Source organism: Lagopus muta, chromosome 1 (genome assembly GCF_023343835.1).
Source record: "Lagopus muta isolate bLagMut1 chromosome 1, bLagMut1 primary, whole genome shotgun sequence".
NCBI lineage: Eukaryota > Metazoa > Chordata > Aves > Galliformes > Phasianidae > Lagopus > Lagopus muta.
Window position 1 is genome coordinate 22,886,386 of NC_064433.1, and position 26,133 is coordinate 22,912,518.

Here is a 26,133-nt window from a genome sequence, read left to right on the forward strand (position 1 = left end):
TAAGCGGCAAAGTGGGCACTCAGATCAATAGACAGAAATTTTCAACTACTTTGCATGTTTCTCCAGTGAAGCATTATGAAACCTATTTTGCTTTTACAATCAGATACCATGTACCTCCATGTGCAATCTTAGTCTTATCTTGAAACACACGAGAATGGTATTCATTGTTTTGTCAGGAGTTTAAAAATATCCATTTCTTAAGGGACGGGGTGTGCTTAGTTTGACAAAGACTGAACTTCCCTGCTGAAGCACTTTGTTTCCCACAAGGAATTAGGTTAGGAGGTCTGACTGGGAGCAGTCTTAATCCCATGTTCTACTTGAATTCCAACCTATCACACGTAAGACTGGGGGGATGTTGCAGCTATCTCCATGTATTGTACAAATTAGGACATTCTGCAGTACAAAGGAATTGTAGGCATAAACAAAAAAGATAATTCTAACAAGAAATAACCCTGGAATAACCAGGGATACATTGAAGGGTCTGATTTACTGAAGTAAATTTACTTAAAAAGGTCAGCTATAACACTGACTACAAGTCAAGTAAATCACACAGATTCATAGATCCTTCACACAAAATGACCTAGAAAAGATGAAATTCAGTATTTAACCACTATTTGAATGAAAAACTCTATATCCTATTGGCTTGAGAAATTTTGTTTTTCTTTCTAAGGGTTAGACATAGGGCACAACATTCAGTTTGCAATTAAAGGAGCAACAAAATGACAGCATGAGACATTGGCCCACCTGCACCACATACTACTCAAATTCTTCACTGAACCCCAGAGGACTTCTGGTGCTTCATTGTCATGGCTGTTTCACTTTTCATGCCATGCTCAGACACTAAGCCACTCACAACTGGCCTTTCTTAAATAAACTCCAGAAGCCTTTGATCTGTTTTCTACAAGGCTTCCCAGAAGATATTGGCATCTACTTTATTTTTCAGACAACATGGGTGGAAAGAGATTTATGAATAACTTCTGGACTCCAAAGCAGTCTGGTAGTAAGCAGCTGAGCACATGCCTCTCAATGGAAGACTAAGGAATAGACATTTGCTTTCCTAAACCTTTTGCAAAAATGTATTTTTCAAGGTCAGGAGCACTGCCAGTGTGGTCAACACATGATTGCAGACTGTTCCTGACTGAATACAGCAATTATGATCAACACTAAGGCTTGTCACTTTTAGCCAGATTAAGATGCAAGGCAGCTTTAATGTGATGCTTAGGGTGGAAATTTAACATTGATGCATTTCATTTCAAAGCACGGGCATCAGATTCAGATCAGCGTGTCCAAGATTCCAGTACCTGCCAAAGATACTGACTATGAAAATTCAGAAAATCAAACTCCTGAGTACTAAAAGTAATTGCTGCTGCGCTAGATACTGCTTCATTTTTTCCCCAATAGTATATTTCTTTCCCCTTTATATAGTTACATGTGTGAGTGAAAGGAGCTTGGGATGTACCGAGATTCCAACCGGTAAGTGTGCTTAATTCAACAAAATAAAATGAAATGAGAAGCAAAACTATATTTAATTGTATCATCAAAGATCACATTTAAAAATAAAATAAATCTGCAAAAATTATTGCAGTAATTCTTAATACAGAGACCTCACACCACAAGACCTAAAGAACTCCACATCAGTTTTGTCCTCTTTGAAATAAAGTGAAAAGTGCCCCCTGCCACTATTTTTCTGCAAGTATGTTGACTTTTCCTTCAGCTAAAGGACAAGGATTCACTGCAAGGGGAACAGTATATGCAGAAGTAGTATGTGAACTTCAGAATTTTGTAAAGGTCATGCTCATTTTCTCTCAGTATCAGTCTGAGCCTTTCCCCATGCCCTTACAGAGGTACTGGCACTTTGCATTCTGCTGCCTGAAATAAATCCCACCTTTTCATTATAAACTTAGTTTTAGTTGGTCACCAAATTTTTGCAGCATCTTGTGACTCATCTATCAGAATCATTATGAGTTTTTCTATGTATTTCAATTTGACTAATTCAAAAAACAGATTAACCGGATCAACTTTCCATCAGTCATCTTTAAGTTCACAAGCAATTGTAATAGATAGAGGTCTCTACCCAACATGGAACAAGGCTGGCCTCAATGCTGATTTGACTCCAATTACTCTATGGTGACTGATTTAACTTAAGTGCTTCCTGATTTATATCTGTGCAGTGTAACCCTGAGCAAAATTAGAAACACTTATCACACATCAGTTGTTCTATGCTCTTTTACAACATTTGCATTCTGTTCTGGAAACACCTAACTTGATAACCTTTATCATGCAGGTAGCTTGCTTGTTTTGTACAGCTAAACAAAATAGGTGGGAAACATTAAAAAACTATTAAATGGCCTGAGTTCCAGATGGTTTGCTTGCTTAGTAAAGTAACAGTATCTGCTGAGATGGCTGTGGTGACGTGGATCCTTTTCTTTACTAAATACACACAGTAGGAAGTTTTCCTCTGCCTTTTTTGTCATCTTTACTGCTCTCTTATTTCATGACCTCTGAGTTAATCCTTCTATTCTTCCTATTAGCAAGTTTAAGCAGGCAAACTTCAAACAGACTAGCAATGGGTCACAAGGTTTAATGGGCATGTAGATAATCATCTAAATTACATTTCTGTAGCTGATGGGCCAGACAGTCTTAGAGAGTAACTTTACCAGCTTTCACTGTTAATCAGCAAGGATTGTGTGTCTCAGTAGGTATCTGCCTTTGCCTGCCTCCCAGAGGGGTTGGGTCCTACTGACTGATTAGCAAAGGCAGCTGCATTAGCTTTCTTCTCCCACAAAGTGCGTTATGGGGGCAGAAATGACTTGAAAGGCAAATGTGACCACAGCTCAAACACCAAGCGCTCTCTTCTCATCGCTGTGGAATTGCTGGCCCTCCTCTTGCAGATTATGATACTCGGCACAACAGTTGGTGCCAATTTTTATGATCTGTTAACACTTAGGAAGCCTCACTCTGAAGGCTCTTCTTTCACATCTATTGTGGCATCATCAAGGGGAAAATTCAACGGGCTATTTCACATTTTCTGATGAATCTCACAGCAGCATTTGAAGCAAAGTGATAATAATAGAGTAATTGAACTGTCAATAGTGAATGCCCTGGAATTCAGCTTTGAAACACAAACTGCAGAAGGATGGGAGAAGAGGATAACAGTTCTCTGTAGGATGCAGACAATCTTACGGCCTCAGAAATAACAATAGATATATACTGTAAAGCTGACTTTCTCAGTGAAGATACTCCCAAAGGAAAGTGAGTCTCTTGTTTGTCTTATACTGGGAATTGTGTTTTCTATCTACCTTGATCCTGAAAGGAACAAGAGCAGTGGAGGATTGGTTTCCTGACTGGCAGAAGTGTCTGCTTCTAGTTTTAGACTTGTCTTTCACAGTAAATGTTTCTCAGTGATTTATTTTACTGCTTTTTAACAAGATGTCAAATAAGCATAAAGCCAGACCAATTAAACACAATAAGCTTTCACTGTCTTATGTGTGCATAGCATAGACTAATACCAGCACCCTGTCTAAACAAGGTAGACTGTTTTATACATTTATAACTCTAAACAGAAAAGAATCTGAATTAGCCAGATGAGGAGCACAAAAGTGCATTTTGGATCTCAGTTGAGAACATTCTACAACAAGAAACTACCTAGGAACAAAGTAAAGTCACAAACACTGATCGCCTTGTTTACCTCTTCAGCTCTTAGAAAGGAAGTTGGATTTTGACTTTCCACAAGTTTTCAATTGAATCACAGAATCATAGAATGGCTTGGGTTGGAAGGGACCCCAAGGACCATTGAGTACAATCATGGCTCCTGTGAAGTAGGTACTACTGCTTCAGACTGATTTTAGAGAGACATGCATTAGGCTAAATACTTCTTTGATTTTCCAGTCCACAAAGCTTACCATCTCTCATACCTCTAAACAAGGCTGACCAAATTTCCTATTTTGTCTGGGACAGTCCCAGATCTCAAAGATCAACTCATACACTTATACACTTCGTCAATTTTGTTTCAAGTGTTAACAGAGGCAAGGTATTATCCTGTTTGCCCGCATTTGTCTGGCAGACAGAGGAAGATATCCACTTGTGGTGCCACAGCATCTTTGCTCTTTCAGTGAGAGCTGGTCAGAACAGATCAAACCATTACGTTGGACCATGAAACGTATGACAGCATTTCAATCCTGTCACATCCTCTTTACAACATACTACAAGGAAATAAGATTTGAATTTCAAATCTTTGGGAGTAAACAGCCTGAAGAGCTGATAGCCTTTACACAGCCCAGCAATAAATCACTTCAGTCTCCTTTGTTCCGTTGTACTGTACAGCTGATTTGTGCACCTCCCTTTGCTTTGCCATGCCTTGCCTGCAGCACAGCTATTTTTTCTGGAGATGCATATGCAGGCATACTACTTTCTCTGCAGACTCATTTTTGAGCCCAGATCGTATTAATTAACACTAGTGAAATGAGACTAGTAAGGCCAGATCCAAAGAACATTAAAGTCAATGGCAGTCTTTTTTTCAGTGTTCAAAGAACTAGGATTAAGGGTATTTTTCTTTTCCTTTACTACTATGCATATTGTAAAAATGGCTTTTGCTCCAGTACAAACTGCAATGACCATTTATATATTAAAAAGTAATCAGTCACACGTGCAACACACAATAATGTTACTGTGATTACCTTCTAAAAACTTTGCCCATGTGCATATAGTGATTTGTCTGCAGCTAACAATCTGGCATTCTGATCACAGCTGTAAAACTCTGTGTACAGCGTTAGTCATTCATGAACTTTCTCTCTGTGAATCAGGTACACTGACAGAATACTAACACCAACGTGGCCATTTACCCCAAATATAAGCTACATACCTCAGCAGTGTTTCCGAAACCTTGGAGGACCTTTCCTTTCTCCCCAGTTCCTTCTATTACTGTACTTTTAAACATAGCATTGCACTTTCTGGAGCTAGGAAAGAAGAAATGCTTAACTCATACTTGTGGCTCTCATATGCATACAGCTCATAAAGAGACTTTAGTCTTTGTCAGAATATCTTATATAGAAATGGAAGCACAGAAAAAATATGGCCTAGATTCTGAATTTGCTATGTTTCCAGTGCAACCAAGGGCAAACAATGGCTTCTAAACAGTCCCTAAGTATCTGCAGGGGAATTGCTGGCTTCTCTCCAGAGACCTCAAGAGATTTCATTAGGTGACTTGGAGATCCAGATGCTGAGCAGGAGAATGCCCAGAGCCAGCTGCTAATCTCTAGCACCCTACGTGAAGGTTTCAGGGCTGTATGCCTCTGTCTGCTCAGGGTCTGACCCCAACAGTAGATTATTGCAGGCAAGAGGCAGTTAGATAGGAGTGACCTTTTTGTAGGTGGTCAGGTTGGGCTAGGATCCCCCCAAGAACTCAGCCATCAGGATGGCCTCAGGCTGGAGTGACTCAAACATAGCTCTCCTGCACTTGCTGGGCCACAACACAGAACTGCAGGGAAGAATCCCTGTGGAGAGCAGGAAGAGGAAAGAGAAATAAGCACATAGAAGTCTGTATTGCACAAAGCTTTCTGTGAAAATTGCTGCTACCAGTTATCTAGCAGAATGGAATTGGTTACTGGGCCTATGTCACAACAAAATCATCTGAATTAACAGCAAAAAAGGACTGTAAGCAAAAATCTACTGCAAATATGGGGGATGATTGGCTGATAGCTTAAAATAAACAAAAACCCTATAACTAAGAAGAGTTATACAAAACCAACTTTTTGATCAGCTTTTCCAGAGAACTGTAGTCTCCCAGGAGCTGAATTGCCTACCCAGCATTTATTGCTGTCTGTCTCTTTTCACATTCACCCACAATGGCTCGCTGCTATTATTTAAAAAGACATTTCAATCCTGTGGTTAAAGGCATGGAATCAAAATACCCTTGGTGAAGTCCAATCTGTCCTAGCAGTCTTTGATTGGTTTGGAGAAAGCACTGTATCTGCAGCATTTGCCTCTACAGCACTGTGTCTGCCTCTGCATCTCCCTTCCTGCAGCACCCTTGAGAGCAGGCATTGCAAGACATCTGTCAGGCTACAATGTCCAATCACACACCCCACCAGCACCAGTGGGATCTTGCTCAGCATTTGCAATTATACTGGTCATAATTTGGCTCCCTACCATTTGTAGTCATGCAATTATGAATATCTATCTATTCAGCGGGCTCCTGGGAAGATCTTCATCTTCTGTATCTTTAGAGTATTATGCATGCCCATGAGATGACATAAATAATTGTATAAAGGGAGAGAACAGTCTGAACACGTGAGAATAGAATTGCTCTTTAAGGTCTTTGAAGTTTATCTTTTACAATTTTGTTCCTCCCATAATTATACACTAGCATTCTTCTATGGCAGTATAATAGCAAAATAACCCTTCAAATCAGGATTCACCTAAATGAGTTCCTAGGATGGCAGGATGTTTGTAGGAAGGCTGCGCTAAGCTGCAAACATGCAGAAAAAGGAATTATTAAATCTTTTGCAGAGGTTGGTGTCAGTAAACTGAGTGGTAATTAAGAGTGAGATCACTTCTCATTTAAGAAGCTTCTAACTACAAGACTGTTGCCCAACAAAAGGAAACAGAAAAAAAAAGAAGGCTGAAAGCTGCCAAAAATAGTATCTCTTAAGGGGTGAATTACTGTAGCAACCTTGTACTTCCTCTGAAAAGGATCATAAATGCAATGAGTTTGTTAATATCATGCTCTGTCTCTGGAGGTGTTCAAGATAAGGATGGATGCAGCCCTGGGCAGCCTAGTCTAGTACCAGATTGGGAGGTTGGTGGCTCTGCCACAGGCAGAGGGTTGGAACTTGGTGATCTTTGGGGCCCCTTCCAGTCCAAGTCATTCTATGATTCCATGATCTCAGTTATAATCAGCTCAAAACTTCTGAATCACTAAACCAGCACTCACGTGTCTTGCCTAAAAGCCCTGCTGGCAAGTTGTCCACTAGCGATCTGTGTAACACACCATTTCCCATGTACAAACCATCATAACAATGACAAATGTAGCTGCTGCATGGAAACAGACACCCTCTTTGCTCTCTGCCTGATACTTCTGGAGAAGCTTCCTGGAAGGCATCTGGCATTAATCTGGTGCCATATGTTAAGCAGGACCTAGTTACAGAAAGAAAAATAAGCACAGCTAATATCAAATTGAGAAAACAGGCAAAATGCATTAAAAAGCGAGACTATATGCTTTTCTCCAGGCAGCCAGAGCCATGATGGACTTAAGCCTACAAATGTGGGCTCTGCAATGTGGCATCCCTAAAATGCTGGAGGCTGTGATGATAGTCCTAGCTGGGCACAGCCTGTACTGGAGGTACTGGATGAAGCTCTGAAGCAAAATTTCATTCCGTGTCTAGAGAAAGAGACACTTACATTGAAGCACAGCCATATTGATCCTTTTTCTGGCTCTTCCCACCTTATTCCAATTTGTTCAGAGCACAGCAGTTGTCTGACAGGGAACAGAAACTGCAAGAACCAATGATTAACAGATGATGGTGCAGATTATATATATTATATATAACTATGTCAGTGAAGGAAGTGAGCTTGATTTATAAAAAGAAAATCTAATGGTATTACATTAATTCCCCGAAGGAGACAGATCTCTGCTCGGTTGAGCTTTCCAGACCTCCCTTTAAAGCAGCAGATACTGGCTGCTGACCAACATACCAGCCTAACAGCCACATCTCTGGTTCTGAGATCCAAAAGGAGTTCAGCACAGAATAGCAGAAATGCAGAGAAGATCCATCATGGTTAATTGCTCCTCTGAGTCATCCACAAAGCAATACTTTAAATCAACACAAAAGTCTTTCTTATAATTAAGAAAATGTGGCAAGCCTTCTTTCCCCAATGGCATAGATGTTGACAGTCAGAAAATGCTGACTGTACAAAACGTTTTGTTCTGATGTACACAGAAATTAACTCTACTTGGAAATTAGCTTGCCGTATTTAGTATTTAAACCTCCACCTTTTATATCTTTTAAAATGCACTTTTTAGGTTGTCATGGTTTTATAATTTTTGGTTAAAAGTATTCCACACCATAACATCATGTAATGCACTGGTGCAGCAAGTTGAGTTATTACGTTAGCTGCTTGTAAATATTCTGCTTGTAAATTATTATACATCTCTTATCTTTACATGTTTTAAAATTTTCCAGTGTTTTTTAGGTTTTTGTGAGCTGTTGTCTGATCGTGGATTTAGGAAAATTACTAACAATTTCAGCAGCTTTTCTGCAAGTGAAATCACTCACATACATTGCTTATAATACCTAATTTCTCTCAAGATACGTTCTCCATTAGTGTAATTTGGAATTTCTCCCTTTAAATTAATTTAGCCATGTTGATATATAGGAGATGAAGATGAAGATGAAGATATAATTTATGTCAGTCTCTGTGTATTAATTTTCTAAATACTGGGGGGCTTCCATCTGAAATACCTGCAATTTAACAATGCATTGTTTGCTATGTATTTGCTCCTCAAGTTTATATGAGAACTACTCTGCATTTCCTAGTGAACAGTTACAGGCATACAAAAAAAAAAACAAAAAACAAAAAACAAAATAACAAAGGAAAACAAACTCATTTATGCTTTATTCAATAGATTAATAGCAACACAAATGTAGTTCTAGTGTTTTGAGTGTTTTCACACAGCAAATCACATCTACAGTTTCTGGATATGAAGCTCCTGTTTATTTAAAGTCAGATCTCTGGTTTTCTCCGTACAGCTGTAACTTTTCACTCATAAAAGCTTTAAACCCCATATGGATGTGAATTTCTTTCCTGGACAAAGCAAACGCTGATCTAACACAGCCACTGCCACTCTTCTGGATCCAGTTGCTCCTATCCCTTCATTATGCTAACACGGTAAGACTGGGAATCTTATCCTAGAAACTAGTCCATTAAAAATAATTTTTAAGAAAGGTCTTCCATCTGGTTCATGCATAGCTGCAGGCAAGGAAGGAATGCTGAAGTTGGCATTACTCCTAGAAAGATGACTGCCATACTATTCTCCCATCACTGTTTCTGAAGAAAATTTAAACGTGGCTTGAGTATTTCAGTCCTATGAATGAGTGACTTTTTCTTGCCCAGCCTCTCTTTCTATGGAATCCAATGATAGCTAAGATCTCTAGACTAACAGTTACACTGACATCTTGAGTAAGAAATTTCCTTTTAATTGAAGAACATTCTTTTGAAGAAAATATATGCTGTAAAAACAATGCTTTTTAAAAAGGAGCAGCAAAAGAAAAAGAGAGAGCTCAAAGTAATTTCTTTAAAGTTTAGGGTATTTTTCTTGTTGTTTTCTGAAAACATTAAGAATACTGGAAAAAAACCTGATTAGCTCTAGATCTGAGAAGACTAAGGAATGCAATGCGTGACTGCACATATAATGGATTTTCTTTTATTTTCTTTTATTGTCTGAAGGGGAAATTAGCTGACTTTGCAAGTAAGATAAAATCTACTTGCTGATATGATTTGGCTGTATATTCAGTTCAAGAGAAGCACCTTCTGCATGTCTTATAGTGACGTGAATGCAGCACTGCCAAGAAGGTTGACTGCTACCACAGTGAGTACTGCAAAAAAATAAAAGTCTGCACAAAGCATCCACAGTGCACTAAGAATAGAAGAGATGTGTGGTTCATCATGGAGGTCACACAGAATCTAATGCAACAGATAGGAATTGTAGAAGAGACAAATGTGATTCAAACCTGTCCTGATGAGGACAAGATTTAAAGCTATTCTATCGTATTTTCTTTCTCTCAGACGTGAGAAATCTGTAGAAGAGGCTGAACATCCTTAAAACACACACTGCACTGGACTGATTCTGGAAGGTGCTTTTGCAAGTTTTATGCAAACGTACAAAGCAGATAATACACACTGTGGCTAGAAATATAATTCTACCGATCTCTCATAATGAATGCAAAACAAAATTATTAACTGTATTACTAAAATATACACACAAATAGCATGTGATAGCGAGATATGACAGCTACAAATGTTCACAGTGCCAAACAAGGTTCCCCAAACACATCATGAGTTACTATCAATGACCCAAGCTGGACAGAGTAGCAATGAAAGACATAATATTCATACCTTTCAAATGAGGTATATTGAAATCTTGTGTTTTAAAGACAGTGGGCTCTGCAAGAATGAATAAAATAGTCTGTTCTTTCTGATAGTGTGTGTAAGTAGCTCTGGAATCTTTCACTTGAGTGTAATGCTGATATCCTGCTTTTTTCTGCTTTCTTACATCTGTCTTGGTATTGCAGCTTCATAGAGGATAATTAAATGGCACCTCCTCTTTCAAGAACACTTATTTTGAACACTGCCAACAGTTCTGTAAAATTAAGTTAAAGCACCAACCAACAACCGTTCCACATGCAGCCCCAGCAATACTGTCAGAACACAGAATACATAATGAAAGGTAATGAAAGTCACTGAAGGTGCTATGGTGATGCCACAATTTGTTCCCAACTAATCTGGTTTTAACGAGGACATTACAGCTACTATCAAAAAGGAGACAGGACAATACTTTTTTTTCCTTTTAGAGGCTGCAAGGCTTGGAACCACACACTTCTTAATTCAATAGCCTTGATATTAATCCAGGATTATTCAACTGCATGGGAATTGTTAGAAGACTGGAAACAACATCCCACACTCTGTCTTTTTATGGTAACTTTCCTTATAGTATCAGCTTGCAGTGAAACCTGAATATCCTAATGGGATTAAACATAAAAGAAAGTCAGGCAAAAAGTCTATGGATTAGAATTTTAACTGAAGCCTTCTGTGAGAAAGACCACACCACTGTTAGTGTCCTTTTTCTCCCGATGTGTGATCCCAGTTGTGCCTAGTCAAGTGTCCAATGGAGACTCCATCAGTTCACGCTGTATTTATCCTTTTGCTCCTAAAACAGGTGTCTTGTTACTAACAGAACAAGCACTCATGCCATTGATCAGGCTGCATTAGCCCCCCTTGTAAGAGCCCGTGATGTTCACTGGTATGAAATGCAGAGTGCAATTATGCCATTTAAGAAGTGAGCGTTCAACTGATAGAAACTGTCACTCTAAGTAAAAGGCAGGAAACTGATGTAGTAAATATGGAAAAGGACAATGCTTTTGAGTGTTTCAGAATGTCATGTCTATCACCAGCTCCAGCCTTTTGAAATGTGCTCTCTGATAAGTTTACCTTTAACATATCTAAAAAAATGTTAATTTAGAATCTCATACTGTATCTTCAGAGCTTTCATTAGATACCGCAAGAATGCTTTTCATCTCATTTCTACTCTAAACTCCTTGAGTCCTCCCTAGCTCTGAACAATTATGTTTAATTAGAGAGCAGTTATTCAAGATGAGCAGTAAACTAAGCTCAATCAAAAGTAACTTCTAAAATGTTTCATTTTTATCATTCTAGATCTCTTTACCTTGACAGTGCTTCAAAGATTCATATTCAGTCTCATAAATGCTATCATAAAACCTTAACAACAGTGTAAATTCTAGTGTGGGAGGATGTGCAAGATGTTGAATTCCTTTTTCTACATCTAGATATGCCATTCTAAATTGGGTGACAAGAGGGGCTTTCCTCACATCATCTCAGACAGGGTGTTTTTCTATTAGTGCTCAGCTTACTGATACTCTCCTGGAAGCTAGCCAGCGTTTTATCCATCTACAAAAGGCATGAGAGAAGACCCGGGAAACTACAGATCTGTTAGCCTGACCTCAGCCCCTGGAAAAATTATGGACAAAATTATCCTCGATGCTGCTGAAAGGCATTTGAAGAACAAAGCTTTTATCAGGTGATATCTAAATGGGTTCACAAAGAGAAAGTCCTGACTAAGTAATTTGATCTCCTCCTATGATAAGGTCACTCAGTGCATGAAGCGAAGGTGCTGGATATAATTGTCCTGGATTCTAGTAAGGTCTTTGATGCTGTCCCTCACAGCACCCTTATGGACAGATTGTCCAACTGTGACATGAACAGCTACATGCTGCTTGATGAAGTGGCTTAACAGCGGACCTCACATCTGATTGGTGGCCTGTCACTACTGGCTCAATTCTAGGGCTGGTTGTGTTCAACATTTTTATTGGTGACCTGGATGCAGGAGTAGAATGCATTCTCAGTTTGTTCAATGATGATGGCAAACTGGGAGGTGCTGCTGGCTCTCTCAAGGGACAGAAGCCTTTCAGAGGGTCCTAGGTACATTGAAGCATTGGCAATCATCAATGTCATGAAATTCAATAAGGTTAGATGCTGAGTTCTGCTCCTAGTAACACACACTCAAGATATCTGGCTAGTTGCTGTACATGTGAACAGAAATCACAGGCATTACATGCTTTAATTATTGCTTGTTTTACTGTAGCAACTACTAGATCTAGTAGTGAGCCAGTACAAAGAACAAAAAGATGGTCCTTGACCTTTTAAGTTTGTACGTTAATTTTGAGAGAAGAGTCAATAAATGGGTAGTGTGGTACTAGACTCATCACAATCAGGTAGGCAGATCAGCAGTCAGAAGGCTGTGACTGCTACATATATCTTATCTGACAGTTCTGATTTACAGATTGAGATAATTATTGTCCATCAACATTTATAATATCATTGGTTCTTGTTGTAAATTCCACTGCTTGTTTCTTCACAATTAAAAAAAACCCTGAACTTATTAATCTGATCCGTCGCTTAAAATGCTCAGACTTTGCCCACCAAAAGTAACTTCTGTAGTATACAGAAAGAAACTGGAAAATGAAAATAGAGCTATCCTCCAGGTTTTCTTTTTTTCCCGAAGAATTTTGTTATCACCATAGTGAAAGTAACTGGAAGCTTCACTGTTCCTTTCTTTCATTTTTTAATTCCAATTTTGTGTCTATCTCAGCTTCCCACAGTCCCCTCCTAAGACCTATGGGACAGACTCTCACACTTTGTTTTCACTCAGCAGACCCACTGTTTCCTAAAGATTGTCATTTGCTAGGAGTAATTTATTTGTATACCCAAACTTACGTTTGGATAAATGGGATTTAAGCAGAAATTGTCTCTTCCTTTGAGCAAGTGTTTTGTGCTTCTGCATGTTTATTTTCCATTGTGTCTGTTAGGCTGTTAGAATAACCACTTTTAAATCATAAATTTTCTAGCATCATTTGTCCTGAACAGTGTTAAATGTGCCAACATCTAACATTTTGTGGTAAAAGAATTTCCACAGCTCCAGTGCCACAGATAGACAGGTACAGAAAGTCCAGTCTGCCCCATCACATAGTACTGTGATGGTTTTCCTGCAAGTTCTCTGATGGGTAATCTTTGGCTGACTGAAGAAAGGATTAACCTAGAGTTCTCAAAGGCATGCTGACTGTAACAGGTCAATTTTATACTGAAAAACTTGTGTAAATGTTGTATTTCATACAATTATAGCAATTAGAGCCCAGATTCTAATCTCACCAAATCCGACACTATACAGAGAAACCAGAAAAATCCACTATTATTTTGTGTAATAAATGAAAAGAGAAACAATACCTGCACAAAACCACAAATCATATAGTCATCAAACAAAGGCAGACTAGGGCGGTCCTCTCGATAAATTTTGATTTTATAGCTGCTCACAACCTGAGGACTGGGCTGCGAATCATCTGTTACAAGAACAACAATTTTGTTCAATCCAAGGCCAAGTGGGTAGTTAGCAATGCTGAAAAAGGGGAAAAAAGAAAGAAAGTGGAATTAACACTGAAGAAACAAAGATTTTCACTGCATTGTATGGCAGCTAAACTTGCTCCTTGAGACTTCTATTTCTAAAAGTTTATTTTGCCACACCTTTGTTTTTGCATAGAAACAGCACACACTGTTCTCTAAAGAGTTTAAAATTCCTTCAAGAAGACAAAATAATGAAAGTGAAACTTTGCAAGAACAACTTCAGTGGCAGTGATAATTCTGATGGGAAATCTGTGAATGAAGGCACTAGGGACAATAATTCCTGGCAGGTCCAAGACCAGAGTGAAGTCCAAAGGGAGACAAATCAGACAAAAAGTATCACCTGTCTGAGGAAATTGTCACTAGCCAAACATGATGGAATCCCAGACAAAAACAAAGCCCAACTGTGTTCTTCTGATTGCAGTGAAATGAGAATGCTAGAAGACCGAGCCTGCTCATCCAGAGCTTTTACTTTTCAGTGCAAAGGGCACACGGCTATTCTGTTTGCCTTTTGCAAGGAATAGCTCTCATACTTTTTGCAGACCTTCATTACCTCACAGTGCCTCTATATGTTGTAATGACTGTTAATATTAAAACACTGCAAAGATGGATGACAGAATTTTACAGGAGCTTTCATTTCAATCATAAACAAAGATTGATTTCTTACTGAAATTACAGGAAATACACTGGGTATAAGGCCAACAACCACTGTACAGACCAGCACTGATTGGCTTATTATTATCAAGCATTCTAAATTGAAGTATCCGCTTCACAGTCAGTCAAAAGGCAGTGTGTTGTATAAATATTTTGTGCCATAAAGAAAAACCAGTTTAGTGAATCACTGTTCCTTCCTTTCCCTTTTAAATCTTCAGTGCTAAGCAAGGAAATCTTTTACTAATGGCTACTGAGTATGTAGGCCAGCCCTCAGGTTCTAAAGCACCTGGTGCAGATAAACATGCACTTCTTGACCCTCTTGGTATCCAAAAGCAGGGTGGTCTGGCCCAAAATGTCTACTGGATACACATTCTGCTGTTTGTGATAAATCTGGCTGAGAAACCCAAAACTGTAGGAAGGACTACAGAAATGATTAAACAGCATACATGATTGTGGGTGAGTGCTCAAATCTGGTATTTATTGATGACTTTGCTCTCTCACATGTCCTCCAGCATTATATCTCTCAATAAGATTGGACAACCTGGTACTCTTCCTGATGTCAGTTCCTTACAATGTGATACTGATAAAAATTGATCATTCTGAATGTATACACCTGAACTTATTTTCTCTATTTCTCACCTTACCTAAGCAAACTTTACCTAAGCAAAACAATATTTCTAAAGTTTACAACGCTTTTTGCTTTTAAACATTTATTTTGTTGCTAATACCTTGGTCCTTTCATCTCATCAAGGTGGACTTGGCACTGACAGTTAGAAGGCTCTGCTCCAATCTTCACTGTTACCACGTCAAATGGGACTTCTGCATAGTACTCCTTGATTTTTGGGTTAAACTGAGGATTCAAGTCCAGCTGTGGACTGGTGAAGATCTGCCTGATATGAGATAGGGTATCTTTATCTGTTCCAAGAAGGCATCAAAGGAAAAACAGTGAAATGTATGAACATTTATAAGTAACATGCAACTTCTGGCAGATTGATAACATGCACAGTAGAAAGATTTTAACTGCCTGCTCACTGTGAGACTGATAATCCTGATGCAAAGTCCTGCTGGCTGGCATTTGAGAGCCATTTTCAGGCCCTAGAGGGATTTTAGTCACTCAGTGCCCAATGACTCTAGTCAGAGGCACAAACTTCTAAGTCTCGATAAGCATCTGAAAATGCAAGGATTAGCTCTGCGAGATCCTGCCTCTAGTTGTTTAAATGGAACTTGAAAAAAAGTTAGGCCAAAATTCATAACCTTCTTAGGTACCAGCCTGTGTACAGGGTTTATGTACATGTGTTATTGCCAATAAAAATCAAAGTATGTTAGACCTAAGAACAAGTCACATGGAGATATCTAGACTCGTGGGGTCATTTGTAGTACAGCTTGAAGCATGATTTATTAAAATTCCTAAATAAAAAAATTCCCAATACTTTCTTGTTTATAAAATCTCCACAATCAGATCCTATTTGCTCAAATGTATCTTTTATTCTGTAGTGTTTGCCAAATGACTCCTGAGAATAATCATTTGCTGGCAACTCATCTGTGACAAATATTTTAATCCAACCTATTGAAATCAGATTTACAGAACAATTACGTATTGAAAATTTTCTTTCCACATATATTATCTAGTATGTGTTTAAAACTGGGTACTTGAGAAAATACTTCAGCCAGAAAATTCTCTGTAATATATGAACTAATCTTGTGGCTTAAACTGTTTTTTTTTTTAAGGTTCACAAGGATGCATGCATTTCTGTGTCTTTCCTGCCTCGGTTGCACACTAAAGAAAGCAAACAGGGCAATTTCAGTAATCTTGCAGAGACAAAACAGGGCAATTTCAGTAATCTTGCAATTTCAGTAATCTTGCAGTAATCTTGCAAGTAAAGGGAGATGTTCCAGAGAAAGGGCAGGGCTAGATTTGCAGGGTAATAGAGACTCATAAATTGACAGAAATACTGACTTGATGGCACCATAAACTGTTCCCCAGATACTCTACACATTACCTACAGGGATTATGTCACTAATTGCTAAAACCAGAGGAGAAATTTTCAAAATAAAATGAATTGAGATAACTTCAAAATTAAATGGCAACCAATCATATGGTGATGACAGCCAACCATGAACTATTCCTGGCCTCTGACTGACACAGGCACTCCTGGAAGCATGTTACAATCACTAACAGAGAGGAAAAGTAGCTGAACGAGTAGAAAAGCCTCTCCTCTGCAAAGCAATTATTTCACATTGAAAAGCAAATTATTCCTCAGATAATACATCAGTAAGGAAGGCAGAAAAAGCACTGTTGCTAGTACAGACAGCAGCACTACAAGCAGAACACTTCAGAAAACTCTTCTACTCTAAAGCAGTTATTTAAAATCACCGAGATGAGAGCTGGCCTGATATAAGGCTGATTCAACTCCATGCAAGCTAAAAAGCTAGTCCACAAAAACAGATGTATGCTAAAGTTCTTGTAAATGAGGAGCAAAGTCTACTGAAGTACAGCAGGGAATCAATGAGTGTTGGAATATGCACAGTACTCATATATAGAAACATTTAATTTTGTACTTGAGGCTTATTTAACGTAACAGCCTAATTACCGAGCAATTCACAAACATTATTTCTACTTAAAATTCCCTTGTTATGTAACAGCTTACAGGCACTCAATTCATTTAAGGGTTATGTAGAAAAAAAGGCAAGAAATTTGTTCAGGTAATATCGTGTCTTCCCTCCTAGTGATTTAGAAAACCCTCGACTTACCATAACTGCACTGAATTTCTTTAGTCTTACTGGCATAACGCAATGCTGAAAGAAACAGAAACATAAATTTTATTTTCTAATCCTGATTCACAATCCTACGGCAAAAGGAGCTCTCATTTTGGTAATTACATTAAAAAAATCTTTGCAGTGTCAGATTTAGCTTTAGGCTCAAGAACACTGCTCATCAACTCAGCAGAACACTTATGCAGATAAGGAAGAAATTGCTTGTTTATATGTAGTAAGTCAAGATCTTCCAGCTGGAATGCAAAATTGTGTAATCTAAATCATATATATTGTCAGAAGTACTAAAAATAGGAAAGACATATTCCATATGAAATGTTTTACTCTTATCCCATACCTTCATGATTCTTCCACAAGCGAAAATGAAAGTTCTTCTTTGGAATCACATTTTCTTGAGAAGAATTCCTGTCAATTCAATAGCAGATACATTTTTACATTAGTGGAAGAAACAGAATTCATGGAACATTTTTCAAAAAATTATATGTGGCAATGCGTGGCAGATGATAATTTGATATTCTCTGTGGAAAGATGTAGCTTCTGGATGCCTGTTCCCAAAATTAGTAATGCTACCTGAATGAATGTGATAGAAAACACTTACTTCATAATAAATAATTTTATACACCATGAAGAGAAAGAAAATAAAAAATAAATTTCTAAAAAATACTTAAATTGCTGGGAAAAGGCAGAGTAGATACAGCTGAGAATAAAACAACCCGTGCCATATTTCTTAACAGTTTTATATTGCTTTTTTGTATATGCTTGAGATTGAAGTTAGACGTGAACTTAGTTCATGAACTGAACTCTGGCTGATATGACCCTTTAAGAGGGTGCTTTTTTAAAAGGATCCAGTTTCAGATGTTTTTCTCGCAGTGTTTCCTGTAGAAGCCCTCATAAAGGAAGCTTATTCCCAAATACTGCCCGCTCACTTTGAATTCTGAAAGACACAAGGTCATTCTCTGTGATAGGCAGGGGAGGTTCCGTGCAAACAGCCAACTCTGATGTTTCACCAGGAACTGCTGAAAACAATACTAAAGTCCATCATAGTAAAAGGCAAACTGTCAAATACTGAAACAGATTCCTGCATTATCTCAGTGAGATAAGGGGTAAAAAACAGCTGTCTCTTGGCAGATCTGTGTGTCTTTGTATGTGCATGAACATGTAGTTTTGACATCTTGCACTGTCTAGACACCGCCCTTATTTCATGCACATTCATGACCTCTTTCAAAGGAGACAACAAACTAATAGAGAGTTTGTTTTCCACATTATAAGTCACTTAATACTCTGCTTTCTTCTTGCCAAGGAGGTAATGGCTAACACCTGTCAAATGCATTTTTTTCTCTCTCCACTGCTCCTTTTTGTATTGCAATCTCCCCAAAGCAATTGTAAGGTCAAAACAAGGTGTCTTAACTCTAGAAAATGTTAGAGTTTCATTTAGCCAGAGAGGACCAAATGAATGTGGCTGCCATCACCACTGCAAGGGCCCAGCTTACTAAAGAACTTAATGACCTCTGTGCATCAATTCTGTAAGAGGACTGTGTTTATCATCAAACATTAAGACTCATATAATAGCTCACTTAATTACAGTAAGGTATCAAAATTTAATATTTAGAAGTAGTATTATAGAAAGATAGGTTACTGTACTCATCACTGCTGAAGACTTAGCTTTCCAGTCATCAGCATCATCACATTTTCCTTTCTCCAAGCTCCTTCCATCAGCAGGACTGAGGAATGGTGAAGTTACGTAGCTTTCCCTCAGTCAGAGAGTGGCAGAGGTCCTGGATGCAGCATAATCCTTTCCTCCACACACTGTTGTGCAAGAAAGGACGTTCATTTGTATGAGCTGCCCCCTGTTTGTTTTACTCACTGTCTTGAATAAGCTATCAAGCACAGATGAGCACACTGCCTCTGTACTTTACTATGAGGTGTAATTGTAGATGACTGTACATCGTGTACCCTTGGTATACGTATATTTGTGAGCATACCTTTTGGGAGATCTCCTCTGTGTACCTCACAAAATGTTAACAGTAAATATGTCCTCTGGGACTCACTGTGATTCAACAAAAGAGAAATCTAAATGATTGACAGCAGTTGTAGTAATATAGATTAGCAATAAGGGATATATAGAGATAGTTACATTTCACCATAAGATTAAAATCTAGTGACCCGTCTGGTAGACTAGGGAAAGGCTGTTGATGTGGTCTACCTAGACTTCAGCAAAGCCTTTGACACTGACTCCCACAGTATTCTGCAGAAGCTGGCAGCCCATGGCTAGGACAGGTGCACTCTTGGCTGGATAAGGAAATGGCTGGAAGGCCGGGCCCAGAGAGTGGTGGTGAATGGAGATAAATCAGCTAAATAGCTGGTGACTGGTCACGAGTGGTGTTCCCCAGCGGTCGGTGCTGGGGCCTGTCCTCTTCAGTATCTTTATTGATGACCTGGATGAGGGCATTGAGTGCACCCTCAGTAAGTTTGCAGATGACTCCAAGTTGGCTGGAAGTGTGGATCTGCCTGGGGGTAGCGAGGCCCTACAGAGGGGTCTGGACAGGCTGGATAGCTGGGCTGAAGCCAATGGGATGAGTTTCAACAAGGCCAAATGCTGGGTCCTGCACTTTGGCCCCAACAACCCCAGGCAACACTACAGGCTTGGGACAGAGTGGCTGGAAGACTATGTAGTGAAAATGGACCTGGGGGTATTGATTGATGCTCGGCTGAACATGAGCCAGCAGTGTGTCCAGGTGGCCAAGAAGGCCAATGGCATCCTGGCCTGCATCAGGAACGGTGTTGCCAGCAGGAACAGGGCAGTGATTGTCCCCCTGTACTCAGCTCTGGTGAGGCCGCACCTCAAGTACTGTGTCCAGTTTTGGGCTCCTCACTGCAAGAAAGATATTGAGGCCCTGGAGCGGATTCAAAGAAGGGCAACAAAGCTGGTGAGGGGTCTGGAGCACAGGGCTTATGAGGAGCGGCTGAAGGAGCTGGGAATGTTCAGTCTGGAGAAGAGGAGGCTCAGGGGAGACCTCATTGCTCTCTATAACTTCCTGAAAGGAGGTTGTAGTGAGCTGGGGTCGGCCTCTTCTCTCGTGTAACTGTGACAGGACCAGAGGGAATGGCTTCAAGCTGCGCCAGGGGAGATTTAGGCTGGGCTTTAGGAAATCCTACTTTTCTGAAAGAGTGGTCAGGCATGGAGTGGGCTGCCCAGGAGGTGGTGGAGTCACCAACCCTCGAGGTGTTCATGGAACGTTTGGACGTTGTGTTGAGGGATATGGTTTAGTGAGAGCTATTGGTGATAGGTGGATGGTTGGACTGGATGATCTTGGAGTTCTTTTCCAACTTTGGTGATTCTGTGATTCTGTGAAAACTGAAAAAGGGAAAAGCCTGGGCACCTCTGGAGCTCTGACATATGTGTTAGTTGTGAGCAGTGCAGTTTTTAATGGATCACAAAATCTATATTGAGACTATGTTCTCAGTATTCAGTTGAGTTATGAGTTTTTTTTCCTCTTTAGATTATGTTTTGTAGGTCTCTGGAAAATGAGGAGCCACCAGAGATCGTTTTGTGACAGATGACCACTAGCAGATTTTCTATTTAAATGTGCTGTAGACTACTTCTTTGGCTTCTGCCAAAGAGTTTCCATGGGGGCATTTGCTTCACAGAATGAAGTACTCTGTACTGGTTTCCTGAAGAGGAATACAGAACTGCACACTAAAGTGTGGGATTTTTTTCCTGGCAGTTAATTCCAATTCTCTCTCCCTCCTTCCTTCCCTCTCTTGCACTCCTCCTACAGCAGATCTTATCCCTGATTTCCTTGCCCTCTTCTTTTGCCTCATAGTTGGAACTACATTTGTTTCCCAAACTGTCCAGGCAATGAGCATAACAACGTTAAACACCAAGAAATTATTTTCAGCCTAAATTGAGTTTGAGGGCTGCTGTTTATGACTTAATAATGGGCTTACGTAAAAGAAGCTAGTAGTACTTTTCCAAATATATAAGTTGATTTTGTAAAAGCATTTGCAGCTTTATTGACCTATTTAGGCTCTCATACAAAAGAGAAAGGTTAGTTTTTCTCATAAATCTGATTCTTGTATGCTATTGTGCTGTTTGACACAGACAGGCATACTTACCACAGTACCTCATAGCCCATGTTCTAGAAGACAATAATCATGTATGTCTTAGTCATATCACAAACTGAAGCTGCACAGAATCAAAAAATCATTCACGAACAGCAAAAAATCAGTTTAAATGTACTTTTAACGTAAACGTAGGTAGCATCCCTCCATCACTTTCAAGGAATTTCGTCTTATTTTATACCAACACCTCTGAGATTGTCATTCTCACCTGGGCTGTAACCATTTAATTGCAGTTGGAGATGAGTTTATCGAGCTCTTCTTCCTTCTCCTGTGGAACAAATACAGACAGTTCTCTAATGTCACCAAAGGTTTCAATGTAGACGAAATCAGGCCATGAAACCTCTTTAAATAATAGCTCAATTCTATGTAATCATTATCAGTGAATTGCATAACTGCACAAGACCTAAGTCACAAAAGTCACTATTTTTCCCATAAGCATCCACACTGTCTGGGTGGATAGTCAGATATGCAAATCACTGGATTTTATAAATACCAAGTTTGTATAGTTGGAGAAATAAGAACAGTTAAATGTTAACAGTTAAACCAGACAACCTGTCTTTAACTGAAGACATTCATAAAAAGTGTTCTGATGGATCTCCTTTTAAGGAGATATTCAAGATCCATAGGGATGCTTACCTGTGCAACCTATTGTAGGGTACCTGATTAGGCAGGGGGATTAGAATCAATGCTCTCTTGAGGTCCCTTCCAAGCCCTACAATTCTGTGATTTTGTGATCTACAAGCTCATCAAAAGTAGGAATCTCAAAGATTAATCAACGTTCAAAGAGAATGAGTTATTTGGGGCGTATGCTTTACTCACCTCTTTCTTCCTTGCAATTATGAATAATTACATGCATATCTGACACATATATCACCTTCACTTGCATGTGACTATAGGAGTGGGAAATTATGATTTAGCAATGGCAAAACATGCTTTTTTTTTTTTTAATGGAGGGAATGTGCAGAATGGTATTATTAACTTAATCATTGCAGAAAAATACAGTGCAAAGAAGGAAATTGTCTACTATCCTGGAGAAAGGTCATGGTACTACTAAGTATTTATATACATATAGTGAATGTTCAGTGTGAAGAAAAAAGAGGCCAAGGAGTTGCTCAAAGTAAGTGAGTGGCACAGCTTAGATTAGAACAGAAAGCTGCTAAGGGTTGGTATGCTTTGATATGCAAACCAAAATATTTTGGCAAAAGGGCAAGGGCTTATACATGAATGCAAACAGCTGCATCTTTGAGTTACTTATCATGGAGTGGCCAGTAGTAACAACAATAATGTTTAACACAATCGTGGAACTGTGTATTTTCAAAATACTAATAAACAGTTACCTAACACAGCGGTGAAGTATAATTTTCACTTTGCAGATAAGCAAACAAAGATATAGATAACTCCTTAAAGTTACACACAATTCACTGAGAAACAAAATTAAAACTCGGGAAGTCTAAGAGATGCCTTATATAGTGAATTTAGCATTCTCCAAGCAAAGTGTACTCAATAATGTTGCTGCCTGTCTTGGGACTCAGTGAAATGGAACACATCACATGCCTCTGTTTGCATAAACAGTACATATGCCTCTATTCAGTAAAGAATTATGGCATATGTGTATACAAAATGTCTCTAGTTGGGAGATAAAGAGCACAAAATAATTTTTTTATCCCAATTTTTATCATCAATACATTTTATACTACATCTTTTAACTCTCTTTCCCTTCATTCCTTACTCTCTTTTTTATTTCATGTCTTCCTTCTTTCCTCTCTGTCTCCCTCCTTATTCAAGTTTATAATCTCTCACCAAAAGCTCAATCGATTCCATCTTGTTATGACAGTATTCTCCCAGCTTTTCAAATAGAGTTAAATCAGGATCTTGGTGCATCCTACTCTTTGACCTGTTTCTCGTAAAATATGGGAAATTTAGAGCCACAAAAATTCATTAATCCCTTTTGGATAAACCTTCACCTAAAATTTTATATTTTCTTTACGGTTTTGTTTATAATTTAATAAATTAAATTAGAGTGGTAAACACTCTTAGTTTTGAATTCACCATTTTTCAGGAACAACTTACCTAATTCATTTTACATTTCTTAGAAAAAAGAATTACCTCCAATTATTTTTTTAACTCATGGATCTCTGTGGTAGAAGTAGAAGGGAAAAACTGTCATATGTTGAGATCTAGCTGCAGCTTTAATGGCAGAATGTCTGACAGTGCTTCATGGACAGATGATGGACCTTACTGTCAAGTGATGTAAATTCACCTACACCTATTGAGGAATTATGTTTCATGGTATTCACTGCTGTTATTCCAAATTACATAGTTACAGAAACTGTTTTTGGTATATGGTATAATAGCTATCTTACCATTCTGAAAGATCTGTAAGTGTCTTTTTGGTCATGAACTGGAATTGTTCAAGCAAGCTGGTAAGCAACCAATGTACCGTCAGGACTGAACCAAGTTGTCTCATTGGGTCTACCATGTGATAAAGGTCATGCAGTAAGGTTTGGATCTTGGGTGCAGCAGAAGGGTAAAGCTGAGAAGAGATACAATGATTAGGGACTACATGTTATAATATTCGTAAATTGCACAGAACTGAGAAAATATCAGGAGACAGTGTATATAGCATACACATATATTAATGTAAATTCTCTTTCACACAACTATAGAAAATGACTGTCTTGCCCATCCCTGCAAATCAGTCCTGCTTGTTGTACTGACATGGAAGTCTAATTCCCTTTCCACTCGGAGCCTCTAACATGACTTCCACATCTAGATAATTAATAACTAATTCCCTTTTTAAAAGTCTCATCAGTCTCCAGCCCTAATACTTAATCAGGAAGCCTAGAAGAAATCCTGGAAATCCTGATGCCATGAACATTCTCTGAACAATACATTCAGGTTTTGGTGATTCATTTCCCCAGTCCTCCACCTCAGTACCAGGCATTTTCTCTCATTAACTATCATGCCTACTCACGGACACTGGCTGCCATTCCTATATCTCTATTACTCTCCTAAAAACAACTCACTATAATTTTGAAGAAGACATATCACATATTCCACCTGTGTTTTTTATCCATTTTTTCGTATCTGTCTTTTCTTTGGTAATGATCTTAGTATTGAACAGCCTCCAGTTTTTCCATTCACACACCCTTTGCTTCACTTTCATTCTGTTTTCTTACCACTGTAGATGACTTTTACGTATTTTTTTTCCTTTTCCTGTTTTTTTATTTTCTGGTTTATTTTTCTGCTTTTTCTTTCCTTAGCTCGAAAGTCTGTGTTTCATCTCATTTTCTCTTTTACTATAAATTCCAAAAATCCAGAATAAAATCATTATAACCTCTACCTCTGTTTCCCTATCCATTCAGTCAGACACATGCAGTGACAGCAGAGAATGGTAATCTAGGAGTAATACTAGCAGGTTCACAGAAAATACAAACCCAGTAGAACAGAATAGTTTATTTTACCAGCTCAAATTGTCCAAGATTCTTCACCTCTTTAACAAATGTCATCATTGAATTTATCTCCTCTAATGACAAACATTGTCCATCTTCTTTGATGAAGATTCCATCCTATGGAGAAAAGGGCAACACATTCTGGTGAAATTACATGGAAAGCAATGTGCTTTCATTAGACCCCAAACCTTTTTCCCCAGCAAAGAGGCAATGAGCTACCTTGCTCACAGTTGATCCATATATGTTTCGTAAAGCTTTTATGAAACTGGAAATTGAGGACTTATTAGACAATAGAAGCCTAAAAGTGTCTTCAAAAATAGCTTCTTTGAAAATTTGGTCCTGAAGATTCGATTTCTCCTCATCTTGAAAGTCAAAATTTTTATGCACCTGTTAGAAAACAATGCAAAAATTTACATTGTGTACATCAAGGCCTGTCTTCCCATTACCACACGTTACTAAACTGAAATTCTTTATTAAAAAAGGAAAGCTATAAGAGCACTAATAAAACACAGGATTATAATATAAAAAATGTTGTATCACATTTTCTGTAAAAACCACACGCCACAATGTTTGCTGACCTCTAGTGGGAAGAGTATAATATCTCATGCTAGTGTGAAACCACTCTTTTCCACCTCGTTTGAAATTTGATTTTAAAAAATGTCAGCTGATACGTTAACACAACTCTTAAAAAACTCAGGTATTTGAGTTGATATCGATGATATAATCCTTATAGTATACAAACACAACCAATACAGTCAAAAATATGAATAAATTATTACTTAGTACGAACACAAATATAACCAAGAGGAATGGCATATGTGCATACTTCAGTTTCTAGGGGATACAATTCAAAATAAAATTTCAATCCATGCTCAGAAAGTATCAACTTTAATTAGTAGAGTAACTGTGCATTATCTCATTGGAAACTATTAACAGTTCTGATTCACTGCTTTTTTGGATTATGGACTGATGGTTAAGGCTACTATAAAAGCTGGTAAACATTACACTTTATGTTTATGATTTTAAGCACTCCAGGTAGAATTTATTTACAGGTTTATAGGATCTTTGCTTGGATTATTGTTACTAGAAAACTGCAGAGATTTTAACAGGAGATGAATTTAGAAAATAGTCTCCTTTAATTTCACAGGATATATTTGCTTTGCTGTTTGTATATCATACATATGGAGAAAGATTGTATATGTCCAGTTATATACATAATTGCATGTATGTATAAATGCAGTGGAAAAAAAACTGTAAAGCAGTAAATTTTTTGTTCTGGCCGGGCTGTTATTAGACAGGAATGGTACAAAATTGTAAGAAGGAGTTTATGCTAACAGTCATCTTTTTTCAGGTTTTGAGGGCCTTGAGGACTACCCAGGAAGAGGGCAGTGCAGTGGAAGAAGGCAGCACAGTGAAGGTGAAAGCAGAAATGAACTGAACAATTATG

The 26,133-nt window shown here is 38.5% G+C and overlaps 1 protein-coding gene across 3 annotated transcripts in view; it reads right to left on the minus strand.

Annotated features, from left to right (window-relative positions):
* The window catches only part of CPED1 (cadherin like and PC-esterase domain containing 1), a 140,396-nt gene that overhangs the window by 53,632 nt on the left and 60,631 nt on the right, over nt 1-26,133 (minus strand). For all 3 annotated transcript variants that reach the window (XR_007379582.1, XM_048959060.1, XM_048959054.1), the window contains 8 exons: nt 24,906-25,073; nt 24,699-24,803; nt 23,598-23,767; nt 21,443-21,502; nt 17,450-17,517; nt 17,092-17,136; nt 15,069-15,255; nt 13,516-13,684 (listed from right to left, as the gene is read on the minus strand). Coding sequence is in view for 2 of the 3 variants with exons in the window: in XM_048959060.1 (XP_048815017.1) it covers nt 13,516-13,684; nt 15,069-15,255; nt 17,092-17,136; nt 17,450-17,517; nt 21,443-21,502; nt 23,598-23,767; nt 24,699-24,803; nt 24,906-25,073 (972 nt within the window). In the remaining variant the exon portion in view is untranslated. The remainder of the gene's footprint in view (nt 1-13,515; nt 13,685-15,068; nt 15,256-17,091; nt 17,137-17,449; nt 17,518-21,442; nt 21,503-23,597; nt 23,768-24,698; nt 24,804-24,905; nt 25,074-26,133) is intronic.